Raw genomic sequence first — 15,044 nt, 5'->3', positions numbered from 1 at the left:
GATTCTCATATCTTAAATGAAACCTTTATCATCCATGGACATGTCTGTCTCCTTTCTGAGAGTGTTCCAAGTACTGACATTATGTCAGGTACGTCAAGTCTGTGCCCCGGTTTGTCATTACTCTGAATAATAATGCAGAATATTTGGTTTTCCCCTTCCCCATTGTGCAGCTATAACTCCCATTACTAAAGATGGCATCAACCTATCCATGGAGAAAATGAAAGATTCTATTAAATTGACATTACATTCAATTTATTAATTCTGCATTGTGTGCAAATGAATTGAAGCTATCTGTACTAGTTTAATTATGAATGATTTTTTAAAACTCTGGGTCATCAATGAACGTGCTCATTGTCTGGTATGTGTCAGAGCTTGTCAACAACACACGAAAACTTTCTTTAACACCTAATGATGCTCACGTTTTTAGAAAAATGGCTGAACAGTGGCATAAAGAAAGAAACATAGTGAGTAAGGTGCATTATAGTTTTTGAAAACATTGTTGTATATAAATTAATGTAAAAGCCACTAAAATCTTTCCATACTCTTATAGAATGAGCTAGAGCTTATTAGAACCCAGTAGATTTGGAAAAGAGTCATAAAAGTTACAAAAAAAAAAAAAAAGTGTCTCTAAATTAGTTAAACAGGATCTGCCTCATAAACGAGTAATTTTGTAGCAAGGCCTAGGTAAAATAATAATAAAATACAAGCACATGAGGCATTAGGATAGCGTTTGTGTGTTGCATGCATATCTGTGTAACATCAGGTGAAAATCAGCAATTCACTCATTAATCTCTCTAAAAAGTTTGCAGAGTTAGGAACAAGTAAAATGGTGCAAATTCTAAAATGAAGTTTAAAAGGCAGATTATGCCTTTTCCCTTGAAACAAGAAAGGGGTAATTCCCTTGTAATTATATGAAGATACATTAATTACTTTCTAACAAACTCAAATAAGAACTTGACTACGTAACAGTGCCTTCTCTTTTCTTCATTAAAAATGTCCAGGAGAATTTTTGTAAAATGTAGATTTCCCCATTCTTGTGAATTATTGATATGTTCATGCTTTTTCACTAATACAGGGAAATTGGGGTTACAAATCTTCCCTTTGATAGTGCATTTCATTATGGGCTAGTCTGTATCAAGTCATACATCACAACACACCTGGAGAGGACTCTAAATGCCTGATCCTACTACAAAGGCCAGTCACCCACCTTCTGCTAACTCTGGATGTGGACCAGACCCAAGTGCATTATGTACTTTCTTGATGGTGAACACATGGCTTGAACTCAAAAGTCATTGCGCTGAGTGAACTGTTGTTTTGGCCACCGTTGGTTTGCCAGATAGCTGACTGAGAGCAGGTGAGACAGTTTCCGTCTGTGGAAGAGACTCATAAATCTCTCTGTGTGCCCTGAACTGCAAGAGAACTTCATGAACCCAGCTTGCAGCTTCTGAGTTTTTGGTCCGTGCTTGGTCGGTGCTTGAGTTGAGTATTTGTTAGAAAATGTGGTTGAAAATACAGCTAACAAGTATCTATAGAAGAAAATTTAATATAAATAACATGCTCAGGGTGTTTTTGTTTTGCTGCAGAGTAGTCTAGGGAATACAGAGGCTCTTTGACTAAGTTTCATCTCTGCAGTTCTTTTGCATTGATTGTAATTATGCAAGTTTTTAATGTATGTACATTGGAGACTATAAATATATGTTATATATTTGAGTAGTGTGTTGGCAATACTTTTAGATATGTATTCATTATTGGTGAAAATAACGTTAGTTTTGTGTTAGCATGCTGAGTGTGCTGTTACCATTAATACTGGCTTCACTGATTATTATCTATATTATAACACAGAATAGCAAAGGAATTGATGATGATTAGAAATGGTGGTGTCCGTAGGGTTCATTCTGAGTGAAGTTCATTTTTTAGGAGGGGTCCTGTGCTGAGGCTACATTAGTTGGGTATTAATACAGAGCATCTGCATAACCATTAAAACTAGGAGAGGATCCAAAACATCTCCTGTTGCCATAAATCCATGCATGACTTGGGTGATGGGGTCGCATCTGCTACTTTAAGGGAGAGATATGTTTGATTTTATAGTCCACAGGCAGGGTAGACATGGAGGAAGAAGCTTCCACTTCCTTTGAAGTCTAATGAACTGAATCTCACATAAAGGAAGTGAATTTGACTCACTGTGAAGATGATGAAGTTGTCCAGTAACATGGTTTTCTGTTTATTTTGGGATGCTATCAGGTAGTGGAATATAGGGGCTGGCTATAGCTGTCTCATTTCTTAAATAGAAATTCTTGTTAATTTGTCAATTTTGCTCTGAACAACAGGAAGTCAATTTTCAAGCACAGGCACAACAAATAAAGCTAGAGGTGTGGAAAAGCAGTTTCACATTTACCACATTTATGAGTCTTTTTCAACAGAAACTGATATTCATTTATCATATTCATTATGTCTCTCTATCATTCACCTTAACCCCATATAATTATGTGTTTAATGATCTTTAACCTTCACATGAACGCAGCTTGCTGAAGCTTGACGATGACTGTAAATTATCATTCATATCTGGTAGAAGATTGGAACTGTTACTTGGAAAAATACACTTTGCTTTCATTTTTAGCTTAGAATTTCACTTCAGTTTTGTGATTTGACTTCAGATGAAGATCATAGTGTTTTAATCCTAAATCCAAATAATGAAATGATTTTGAAAATGTGATTGTTCCATAGGTCATTTATTACAATATTTTGATATTAAGGTGTAAGAACTTCAAAACCTAGAAAAGATACTTTAACCTATCAGCCTGGTTACTCACCATAATAAGTACATATTATTTCAGTAAATGCTACATATATGGCTTGTTTGTTTTTGTTTTAAAGAACTAAAAATGTTATCATTTTCACCACCATTAATCTTTGGGTGAAAAACTGTTTTCCCACTGATTTTTCCCCAGGCTTTGGACATCCTGGTTTAGTGGGAAGCATCCCTGCCCATGGCAGGGAATTGGAATTAGACGATGTTTAAAATCACTGCCAACCTATACCATTTTATGATTCTATGATCAGAGTCAGTTTCAACTTTAACATTATAAAAAACTTCTAGCGCTTCCACTTTTTGTTTAATGTTTAGCTCTTCATTTTGTAGTGTTTCAAACAGTGATATGTATTTCTTTTGATACAAAGGACTTTAACTTACTCAAAGAAGAAATTAATACTAATTATATACATTTTTTCATTTTAACTGTCAGTATCTTACTAGCACTGCAAAGGCTTTATAACTTTACATTAATTTATCCCAGAACTGGTTTATGAACCATAACCTCTGTTGGATAATATGGGTAAAACTTGCACCAGAGACTATACTGACAGCCTCTCTGATTTACTAGCAAATAGTAAATTTGAGAACTTCAAATATTGGTGTGGAATATCTGTTCTATCCAGCCAGTGCCACCTTAGAAATGCAGAGTACAGTTTTTCACTGTAACACTTTGTGAACTTGGGTGAACTGGAGATGTTTCTAAGTGTCAGGACACACGGAACTCAGTACAGCAAAGTAGAGATATGATACCACTGTAATTCAGCTAAGAACATTCTGCCAAAACCCTCATATGTGATGTTAATAACATATGGATTTTATCCAGGGATCAAACAGATGCTTAAAACATAAACAATCTGTTTAAAACGCAAACACGTTCTGGATTGATCTTGACAAGTTCTGGAACCCTGGAAATAAGTGTTTATGTTGCTGACACCTAGATCAAGTATAATCCTGTTCATAAGGGCAATAATGATTGTTCTCACGTAAAAAGTGATAGCAACTACAATAAGAAAAAGAAAAAAGTTTTTGCAAAGAGTACTCAGCTATCACTTAACATCTGTGTTTATTTGGTACAAAGAGTAAACTTCATTGAGTCATTCATATTCACAGACAATTAAACTGCTTTTAAAAAGTTGTTGAAATGATGGTGTGGTAATAGATGGTGTGGTAATAACGTATTGTCCGGCAAAACACAAACGAAGTTACACCTTCAGGATGGGAATTCTGCTATTGTTGCAGACCAGGCAAAACACTGACGACCCAGGATTTTGTATGTATATATGAGATCAACTGGAAAATCAGACCTGGCTGCCATTGTCTGCTGTGCTCATTGCAACAATTAAAGATTCCCTTTGGTAAGGTGCTATTAAAGAGCTTTCTAAGCTCTTGTTCCTGAACAGCTAATTTGCAGATGTGACTGTAAGTGACCAATTATCTGCTGAAGAACCTGCAGAGCCTACTTATGGTATGACATAAAATCTACTTGTGGCTTGGCTGTAGCCAAGTGTACAAGCCCTTTTTCCACACCTATTTTAATATCTCCATGCAAGCTCTTATATCAAATGACAGTGCTGCTAGGCCATGGTAACCAGTGCTATCAATCGAAGAGTAAAATGCATAACCAGCAACAATTTCTGTTGAGCTGTCTGCACAAAAATAAGCAAACAGGAACAAGTCGAGTAGTAGTTGTAAGTCATATTGCAATCATCCTAAGCAGGTTGTACGTATTTGCTTTAGACTACCTTTTGTGAGGTAAAGGGAAATAATAATAAATGCAAGGTACATTTTTAATGATGCATTCACTTGTTCTTATTGTTCATATTCAGTGTGTTAGATTTAACAGTAAATAGCATGTAAAGCATTATTATTGTATACTTGAATTATTACCCTATTTTTTTTTTCTGTTGACATGAATACATTTGGTCCAACAGTTGGCACACTTGCAAATTAAAAATTATTGGAGATAATCTGATATTTAGGACTTGGCTTTGAGCCTACAAAAAATCGATGGAAGTCTTTTATTTGTCTCTAGTGTTCTTCACTTCAGGCTTTTAATTAACAACAACAAAAAAAAATCAAAGTAAAGAATACCTGGTTTTCCTATACTGTTTCAGGTTATTATAATTCTGTCTTGCTTTTTGAAAAGCCAAGTACAAGGTGTTTTTTTTTTTTTGTTTTTGTTTCGATGGAGGCATTGAGGAAAATAGGAAGATGTGCATAAGAGTTTTTCTTATATTTCTGCTTAAAAGCAGAAATTGCTTTATTGCTTCAAAGGTATTTCAGGGGAAATCTTAGAAACATTTAAGTTCAGCTAACAGTTGAGTTATGACATAGTTCTAAAATTCTGGGGCTGCTGTCCATTAAAACATTTACGTAGATGCCGGTGTTCAGCCATTTTCAGTCACTTGAAAATATGCTGAAAGCAATACTTAAAAATAAACATCTAGATTAAAATATGTGTTATTGTTAATCCTTCATTCACCCTTTAATCTAATAAGTTAAGGACATTTTGTGCTTGTTCATTTTGGCTGATAATAGTTCTGAAGACATTTTAGAACAGGGATTTAAAATATATATATAACAGCTGCTTTTTAAATAGAAAGTCTAATTATGCCTATGATTACATTCACTTTTGATTAGTATGCATACAAATCCCTACTCTCCTTGTATGTTCAAGCTGAGATATAAATCACTGGAGCTAAGATTAAAGTACAAAAGAATAGCTTGAGAAAATGTATAGTTAGACCAATGTGTGCTTGGAGGTGGGGGGGGGGGGGGGGGGGCATGTAATTTCTATCTCTAAAATACTTATTTTTCCTTTTAGTTACATACCGACTTGGATCCTGGAAGCAGTAAAATCAAGTATATCCTGTCAGGAGATGGAGCTGGAACAATCTTTGTGATCAATGACAAGACTGGAGACATTCATGCAATGAAAAGGCTTGACCGTGAGGAAAAAGCTGAGTACACTCTAACAGCTCAAGCAGTCGACAGGGACACAAACAAACCTCTGGAGCCTCCTTCAGAATTCATTATAAAGGTTCAGGACATCAATGACAATGCCCCAGAGTTTGTTGATGGTCCATATCATGCCACAGTTCCAGAGATGTCTGTCGTAGGTACGTATGTCTAAACATCAACAAATTTTGATTACTTACAATGTAAAGTATGCCACTATACAGTTGAGCTGTTGATGAACAATAAGATATTTATTATGTTGTTAGCATTAATTTGCATATTTTCAAACCTCTTCTTGGCCAATGCTTTCATCTGTAGCACAATAGTAGAATCCCTTAGTAGTAAGAAAATGACTAACAGATGTATTAATGTGTCTTTCTTTGTCCAACAGCACTTTAATGGGCTAAATTTATATTCCCCTTATGACGCTGTAGTTAGAATATTGTTATTGAGGAGGATTTATCAAGATTTGTTCCAACATGACACTTTAATCCTATTGATATTTTGTTGATGTTTAATTATCTGTTTGTGTATTTTCATACACAGATGTAGCACTTGCAGTATGTTGATACATACTTATTTGTTTTCCTCTAAGTGCAACTGTAATCAGCCAAAAACATTGGAATGAAAGATGCTGTGTCTGGGAATTGATGGTTAGACTCTAGAGTGGACTTAACCAATTAACCGTATGATTTGCGGGGAATGTGGAAGGGGAAAATAGAGACAGCTATGGAAAAAGATGATGAAAAGCAAAATTAAGTCTGTGAAGGGGGGAGTAGGAAATAATCTTCTTAATACATTTTACTTATATTTATTCATGTTGTCGGATTAGTGTGAATCTATTTCCTGATGGATTAATATATTAGTTTCTTTTTTTTTCTTTTTTTTTTTTTTTTTGCATAGTTAGTCCCTTGTTCTGTATTTGCAAATGGATAAATATGTACTTACAGAAGTACATTTTTATTTACTCAGGTTCTCAATCCCTGCTGATACACACATATCCAGTGCAGATTATCTTTAGCTGTCACAAAAGTAAAAGAGAAGTAAACCCATCAACTAAAAGAGCCAATTTGGGGGGAATATAAAAATTTACTATGAGTAAAGACATCAAAGTCTGGCCATGAAATGCAGAGTAAATTCTAATGTTTTTTAGTATTAGGTTGAGGATAATGTGCTTTTCAGCAATTTGGCTCTCTCTTTGAAAGCAAGTTAGTTGAAGGACTGCCAAGATACTTTGGAAAATAAAACAGTACCCTAGCAAATTTTTTGAATACACCATTCTGCCTTACTGTAGTTAAAAAGAGGAGCCAGAATCACCCTCTTCCTCATGTTCAGTACAGTGACTTGTACCAGGTCATTTTCAAATGTAAGCATGGTGTGCTGACTCAACTGTGATAGTGGAGGTTTCATTTTTTAATCTAGACTTCTCCTCCAAATTTTCATATCTTGGTTGCATTGAATTGCTTGTGCTGAAACTGATATGTGAATATTCAAGCTTGCATGTGAGTTCATTTACCAAAACACGGTATTCATTTCTGAAGTTACTTTTAATTATACAGCCACACAAACATGACATGGACCTGCTTTCAGAAGATATTTTTGCCAAGCTCTAGGCAAGCAAATGGCTTAATTAAATAAATAAAAAATAAATAAAAAAAAGAAAAAAGAGAAAAAAAGAAAAAAGAGAAGAAAAAAAGGGGGGTGTAGGAGAAGGAGTGAGGGAAATTGAAAGGAATTTGTTTGGTATTCTAGGAAAAAGAACAACAAAACACTTGCAAAGAAAGATGATTTCTGATCATAAATTATATCTGTATATATGAGTAATATTTTATAATTCTTAGCAAAGGCATGACCCTTATCTGAGGAACATTCATTGTGAAGAGGGTGAGAAAAAAAAACACATTGACAGGAAACTGGTCAGAAGATCAGATCAATAAAAATGTAGTGAATTGGTTGACACGAGATTTAAAAGATGATGCAGTGAAAGTAAGAGATTAAAAGGTAAATCATTAACACAAGAGAGGAAAAGGGAAACAATCCGGAAAAGTTTTAGGGTGAAAGGAAAGAGAAAGACCTCTGAGATCATCTCTGACATATTTCTACCTCTGTTTCTGTTTTTAAAATAAATGGATTTTGAAGTTTTCCTGGCAACGTAGGAATAAGTACAAGTGTGGAAGTATAGTTTCAGAGGTAGTTCGGTAAAGAACCGTGTTTTTCTTCATTCCACCATTATGGGGGAAACAGCTGAGATAAATCCTGTCTTTAAATCCTCCAGAAATCATTTCCCTTCACTATTCCCTAAGCTGCCATCTATGCCCAGGCATTGGTCATTTCTTCTACCATCTTCTACAACCAAGTTTTCTTGGTTCTAATGTTTCCCATCTCTTACGACCTTCCCTTATCACTGAAACTATGCACATTTTGCATATTTATGCTTGACCATCCCTGATCCTTGCACGTTCTTTATATGTTATTCCTTGGGGAGTATGTTTTTAAGCTACTTCATTGGATACAAACAAATACAAAAATAAATACTCCTGCTCTTTCCTAGAAAAACAAACCAAATTTGGAACTGTCACATCAAAATTCAGAGAATGTGTGCCATTGCGTTGCTGGGATCATGAATAACTGTAAAATCTGTGCAGTCAAGCCCTACTCTTAATTGCTGATGGAAGCAAATTCAACACTGGAAAGCTGACAATGAGAAGGTTACCCCTTTACCAATTTTGTTGTTACTCTTTTCTTTTGCCTTCTTCCTTTAACCCACAGGTAGAAACATCAAGAGCTGTACTAAATGATGCTCTGAAAATTATTTCAATGTTAAGTTTTGCTAGTCCTCTTAAAAATACTTCAGTATTACTTAAAAAACAAACAAACAAACACAACTCGTCTCCTTTTGGAGTTCAAGGAATTTTGTTTCTTTTTCCACAATAAAAGTATTTCACTTCCATTATCCACTTACTTAATTCCCCTTAAAGAGATCTCCACCCACTGCTAATTTCAGCCTTGACATTTCTACAACACAGTCATTACTAGGCAGTGTTCTTATTCAGCATAAAACAAAGTTTTACTAAACCTCTTCTTTCCTCAGAATGCCACACCAGTTCTGACTGCTCTGAAACTGAAGAGGAGCTCATATGCTATATATGTAGTACTTATGTAATGAGGATGCAGTATGAGGCATTTTATTTTTGGACCTCTGTAGCAAGAAATGCATAAAATACAGATGAACAAATTAATGTTTCATTGTTCTGTAATGTAATATTGAAGTTCTAACACAATACACTTTTTCTAATGGGTGCATTCTTCATGATATAGCAGTTATTGGTCTTATTTTCTTGCTAGAAGAGATGAATGTGTCAGTGGTATTTTTGTGTGAATATCTAGAATATGAACGTGAACTACGGGGATGTAAAAACTGTATACAAACATATACAAATCTTCTGCATGTGATATGTGTTTATGCCTACATATAAGATTATCACACTCATATGGCCATAATCCAGCCTGCTTCATTTCTATGTTATCTATCAGTGATATCTAGAAAATCTTGCTTCCCTACTAAGACAAAAATGGATTAGCATGGCTTTACTCCCACTACTTGGTGCAAAGACGATTAGCATTACACTGTGATATCTCCGGTAGGAATGATGCTCACTTTTCAGCTGTCTTCACAGAACACACACCCACACATGTACTGTGTGGTGTGTATCGTCACTGTATTCAGAGTTATTTTGAAATAATTTATTTTTCTCTTTGAGGAGCTAGAGGAACACATTCCAGAAAATGTTTTGAGAACTAAATTGAATTTTCCATTATTTCATCCTTGTGTTCCCTTCTTCTTCTTCTTCTTCTTTTTTTTTTTTTTTTCTTTAAGTAATTCCTGTTTAATATAGCATTGTAAACCTGTCTCCCAACTTCAAAATGATGAATTTGCTTGTGAAAAGCTAATGGTGTATTTGGGGAATATGTTCGTTGCTGAAACTGAACACTAATCTTTTAATTCTATGTTAATTTTCTTAAGGAATTAAAGATCAAAAAACAAAATTTATGGAATCACTTCATTGCAACAGTACTTCATTTCAAAAACAGGAAATAATTCAATTTGTCCATAAATCTTGTATAATCACTTACAGATGTAAAGGGACACACTGGGAATGAAACCCAGTTAAAAACCTTTTAGAAACAGATTCAGCTAAACCTCTAGGAGGAAGAACCCCATAATATTTGCATATTATGCAAATAAATGAGCAATCTTAAAAGATAAGATTCATGAGGGTAGGTGGAACTGGTCCTGTAGCCTATTTAAAGAAAAAAAATAAAACAAACAAAACCATACACACAACAACAACAACAACAACAAACTACCACATTATGTTTTGTTTCTGTGATGGTTTCTCGGCTATACACAGATTGATGAATTCCATGAAAACATGCTGCAGAGGTGATAGTGGGAGCACGAGTGGATATTGTCTTCTGAACAGTATAGTTTCAGGATTTATTTTTATTTTTATTTTTCCTCAGGAATTAAGAGTGAAATGAGGAAAATAGAAAAGAGGAATGAGGAGTGAAATTTCTTGATTTTCTTCTTAGTGAAGACAAGGGTGTTTAGACAGCTGGCGTCATGTTGAAGGATGGGAAGACAGAAGTAGAGTGACAAATGTGTTAGTGAAATAAGAAAGGGCACAGATGGAAAAAGAACAAAAGCCATAAGCAAAGAGAATTATCTCATAGTTTGCCTGAATTAAGGTAAACAGGCAAACTTTAATAATCTCCAAATACTAGAAATTTCCCTGTCAGTCAGAAAAAAAGAAGTCATAACACGAGTGGCATTACATGCCATTGCTCTAGAAATGCTTTTACCTTTAACACCTGAAAATTTTAACAAAGTGAAAAAGCTGAGAACAATATTTCTGTCCTTAAATGCTTTCATGAAAAGTATTTACTTAGCAAGAATGTCTTTATTAAAGAGTTTAGGTTTTCAGTTGAGTCAGAATATCAATTTCCAATTTTGAAACAAGCACTTCTACTTAGCAATGTTTTTCTTTGAACCAAAGCCTACCCTTGATTACACCACTGTAAATAAGAAATCATTCAATCATTTGTTGTTTTTTTCAACAGCAGAACAGTTATTTCATTTAGTTGTACAGTACAAGCACACTGTACACAGCATAGTTTTTCTTTCCCATTCTCCCAAAGATATTATTTCTTTTATAAAATGCTTGCAAAGAGCACAAAATCTGCTGAATATGAAATCTACATGCAATGTCTGATATGAATAGTGATAAAACAACTTGATAAATCAGGAAGTTGTGATAAAAACCTGACCCGAAACATTATCAAGATCCACCACGCTCTTACTGTTTTTTTTTTCTCTATGTATTCATTGATTTTTTAAGGCACTGAGCATGACTGTTAAATCAATGATAGTTTGTCACAAAATTGTAGAGTAAAAGGACTGTATTACTGGGGTCAACTACAAATTAGCCCAAAGGGGTAAATGCAAAGGGAGTGCAAAAGCTAAGGAAAAAAGCAGCAGATGTTGTAAAATATGTACAACAATGTAACAGCTGTTGGAAAATGTATATCCTGGTGTCGTCTTGTTCCTCTACTTGTTCATCTTGTGCATAATCAACTTCACGGACTGTGTTCCTGAAGAGCATTTTACATTAGGATCTCTTTAGGGAGTGTTGCATGTGTTTAAAACCTGTACATTCTGCGTGACTGAGATGATTGCAAAAGCGAGGTTGTAAGTAACCTTAGGTAATTGGTTAGCATATATTCAATATCAAGACAGTCTTCTCCCTAATATGACTTGTTATTGGGACTTGTAAAAACATATTTCCAAGTATTTGCTTTTTTTTTTTTCTTTTTGTACTCTCCATTTCTCATGAGGTCTGATCAAAAATGTCATAACCTTTTTATTGTTTTTAAATGACCTTTATGAGCTTGAGGACTGTGGATGGAGTTATGATGTTTGTCTTTAGGGATTTGTAATATTACCCTTTAGTTTTACCAACCTATATATTGTCCTGAATATACCAAGTTATTTCACTGACTTCATACAAAATTGCTAAAATTAATGCGATTGTTCAAAATACCTAGTACTGATGGCAGCAAGTACTTGAATGTTCAAGTTCGGAAGACAGTCATGTTCTTAGAAATAAACCCTAAATTACCAGCGCAAAGTATGGAGCTATAAATGTTTAATGGCTTTTGACAAAACTTGCCTTTTTCTTTCCATTAACTCATCAGGAAAAGCCATTTGAATCAGAATCAAAGTCACAGCTCCTTTTGGAGTTGCCTGCAGAGGAACACATCTTCTGATGGTGCTCTGGTTTCACAGGATGAGGAAAGACAGACAGACATAGCTGTATGTTTATCCTGTGATGCCAGAGCAGAGAGAATTTTGGTATTCTTTGGTACATGCTTCTCTAGTCCTCTGTAATCTACAAGAATCTGTCCTACAATCATTTTTTCAGATGATTCTTGTCTTCATGTAGTCAGTTTATTCCTGGTATTCTGCATCTGAAATTCTATCTTGTGGTTGCTTTCATTTGTACATATTGAGCGGATGGTCATACTTCTGTGATTTTTGTGAAAATAAATCTTTGACTTAGGTTTCTGATACTTTCTCTTTTGGTTAAAACTTGAAATCCACTCTTCACAAGGATTTTTCCTGAATTTTCCAAATTCTGAATCTTGAAGAAAAATTTTTAAAACAATGATAGGGTTTTTATATTGTTGTTTTTGAACGCATGCCATTTCATTTTTCCAGAGAGCTGTTCTTGTGACATGAGCCCATTTGCTGGCCGGTGGATAATGCCTAAGCAGAAAAGAGATAGATGAGAGGTAGTAGACCAGTAAAGATTTCTGCCAGACTGGGGCTCTGTGAAATGCCACAGAACTATGGACTGTTCTCTATTTTTTTGCTTGTGGGAAATGTAGCAAGTTCTAACCATAAGGTAGAAAGTTCTAGGTTTGAAAATTATATTCTGTGTAGCAGTATTCTCGAAGAAATTTTTATTAGTATAAATTATATCATTCTGATAACACAAAAGATTTAGCTTTACAACGCTGGATACCAATACTCCTCAAGCGCTATAAATTCAGGTGGTCTGAGTTAAACTTTTCTTTGATGGACACTCTTGACATTTGGGAAAATGGGATTCAGATCAAATTCAGAGTCCATTTTTTTCTGTCACCCCTCCCCTGAATTGGTACCTCTGTCTTTGTTTAGTTGCTGAATCTGCAGCACATAATGTTTCTTCATGAATACAGATAAGCAATTGCCTGCGGAGCTGATGTCAATACGGCTTTCTCATGAATCAGCCACTACAGTACTACTGGGCAGCTGATTCAACTGTACCCTTTCCCTGGGGCCCAAATGGTCTCTGCTGCCATATGCTTGCTCCACAGCAGCCTCAGGGGCCAATATTTCAGAGTCTGCTTTTGCAACCTGGATTATTGTTGCTGGCATTATAGGCTTCACCCTACCAAACAAAGCAAGCAGATCATCAAAGCTGCAAGATTATACCAGCCATTTGCTCTTTTCACAACAGAAAGTTAGAAATGAAAGAATATCTGCTGTAAACAGCCAGGGCCACATTATTATTTATTTATTTATATTTTTATATATTACACCTGAGCATAACCTGAAACTTCCATTGAAATCAACAAGCCTTTCAGTACTTTTTTCCGCTTGAAAATATAGTGTACAATGATCATCCAATCTTACTGGCTTTGCCTAGGGACCTCACAGAATGAATGCTGAGGAAATAGTCAATTGATTAGAGACAAGCAGACTTTCCAAAAGTCCTGAACAAAAGAACAGCTGTTTCCCAAATCTCTCACAAATATCAATTAATATTCCATAGTGAAGGTGGTATCTAAAGGGAGAATAAAAAGTAACGTGAAAAGAAACCATAACTCTTTAAGTTGAATGTAAAATATATTTTACCCTTCTACTCTTGTCTGTGATGTTAGAGACTATATTGTAATCCTAACAAACAGCCACCCAGGGGAATTTATAAAGGAATACCTGCAGGCTCTTTAATGGCACCATTTTATAAGTTGTAGCAAGAACAAACTGCCAGCCTTAAAACTGAAAAAACAGTGCCCTTTCTTATTAGATTCATGTGAGCTAAATCCAAGCAGTAAGTAATATCAGCAAGGATAATTGCTAAAAGATTATCTATATCACTAGATCTAAATATGTATTTCCTATGTAAAACATTTTTTCCTAAAGATCATGTGGAAAAGACAACGTCATAGTTCCTAATACAATTAGTTTATGCACAAAAAATTGTAAAATATGCAGCTTATTAGATTTCACAGTCATGCTTCCTACAGTCTCATTATACAGCTGTAAAATGCTGAAGGTTGCCAGCTTGCTCCATTGTCTGTAGGCTGTACAAAAAACATTTTTCTCCTATGCATAGCAATCACCTTTCATACTTCTACACTTATACATTTGCATACAATATATTTTTCCCATTTGCCTTGTGTGATAAAAGTCCTTAAAATGGCACATGAGTAATCCAAAAACAGAGTTGTCTTACATGTTGTATGGTATTCAGTTGTTCAGAGGTTTTGACTTACACACATGCTGCACATTAATATTTTTAAAACATTTCATTAACTTTTCTAAACCATCTACTCTAAAAATTGTATTAAGATAGATGTAACATTTAGAAGAAACAAACAACTCAGATTCCTCTCCTGATTATGGAGCTAATCCTGACTTTGTTTTCCCCATATGCGTGAAAAGATAAATTTTTTCCTGGTGGAAACAGTTTCTTGCATTTCCCTGTGTGGTATTTCTTACTTTGTTGTAGTGGTTATTTCCTGCTGTTGACCAAGCTGCTCCTGTTTGATTCTTTCAGTTCCCTTCTTTAAGCCAGATTGGTGAGGTGTTAAAACTTATGTTTTAGTCTCTCTCTTCTTTTGGGCAGTATCTGCCATTTCCTATAGGTCTGTAATGTACCTAGTTCTCAAATCTCTCTTTTTTTGTGAGTTACATACTAGTGCTTATATATTACTAAAAAAAAAAAAAAAAAAAAAAAAAGTAAATCAAATAATACTTTGTTACTTGAATATTTTAGATTAGTTTTTAATTTATCGTGAAATATATCAAGTGCAGTTTATTTCAGAAAGTGCATACGTCTATATAAGTATATAAGTGCACATAGGTTTGTATATAGGGAAAACAATGGAAATGAAAAATCCTGCAAGATTTGCACTTGCATGTTGATGTGAGAGCTTACTTGATTGA

At 34.7% G+C, this 15,044-nt stretch overlaps 1 protein-coding gene across 12 annotated transcripts in view; it reads left to right on the top strand.

The window, feature by feature from the left end:
• The window catches only part of CDH8 (cadherin 8), a 360,605-nt gene that overhangs the window by 259,014 nt on the left and 86,547 nt on the right, over positions 1 to 15,044 (top strand). For all 12 annotated transcript variants that reach the window (XM_080552800.1, XM_080552801.1, XM_080552795.1 and 9 more), the window contains one exon: positions 5,637 to 5,931. In XM_080552800.1, coding sequence (XP_080408926.1) covers positions 5,637 to 5,931 — 295 coding nt within the window. The remainder of the gene's footprint in view (positions 1 to 5,636; positions 5,932 to 15,044) is intronic.

Source organism: Anser brachyrhynchus (assembly GCF_964034855.1).
Source record: "Anser brachyrhynchus genome assembly, chromosome: 12".
NCBI lineage: Eukaryota > Metazoa > Chordata > Aves > Anseriformes > Anatidae > Anser > Anser brachyrhynchus.
This window is presented reverse-complemented; position numbering and strand designations above follow the sequence as displayed.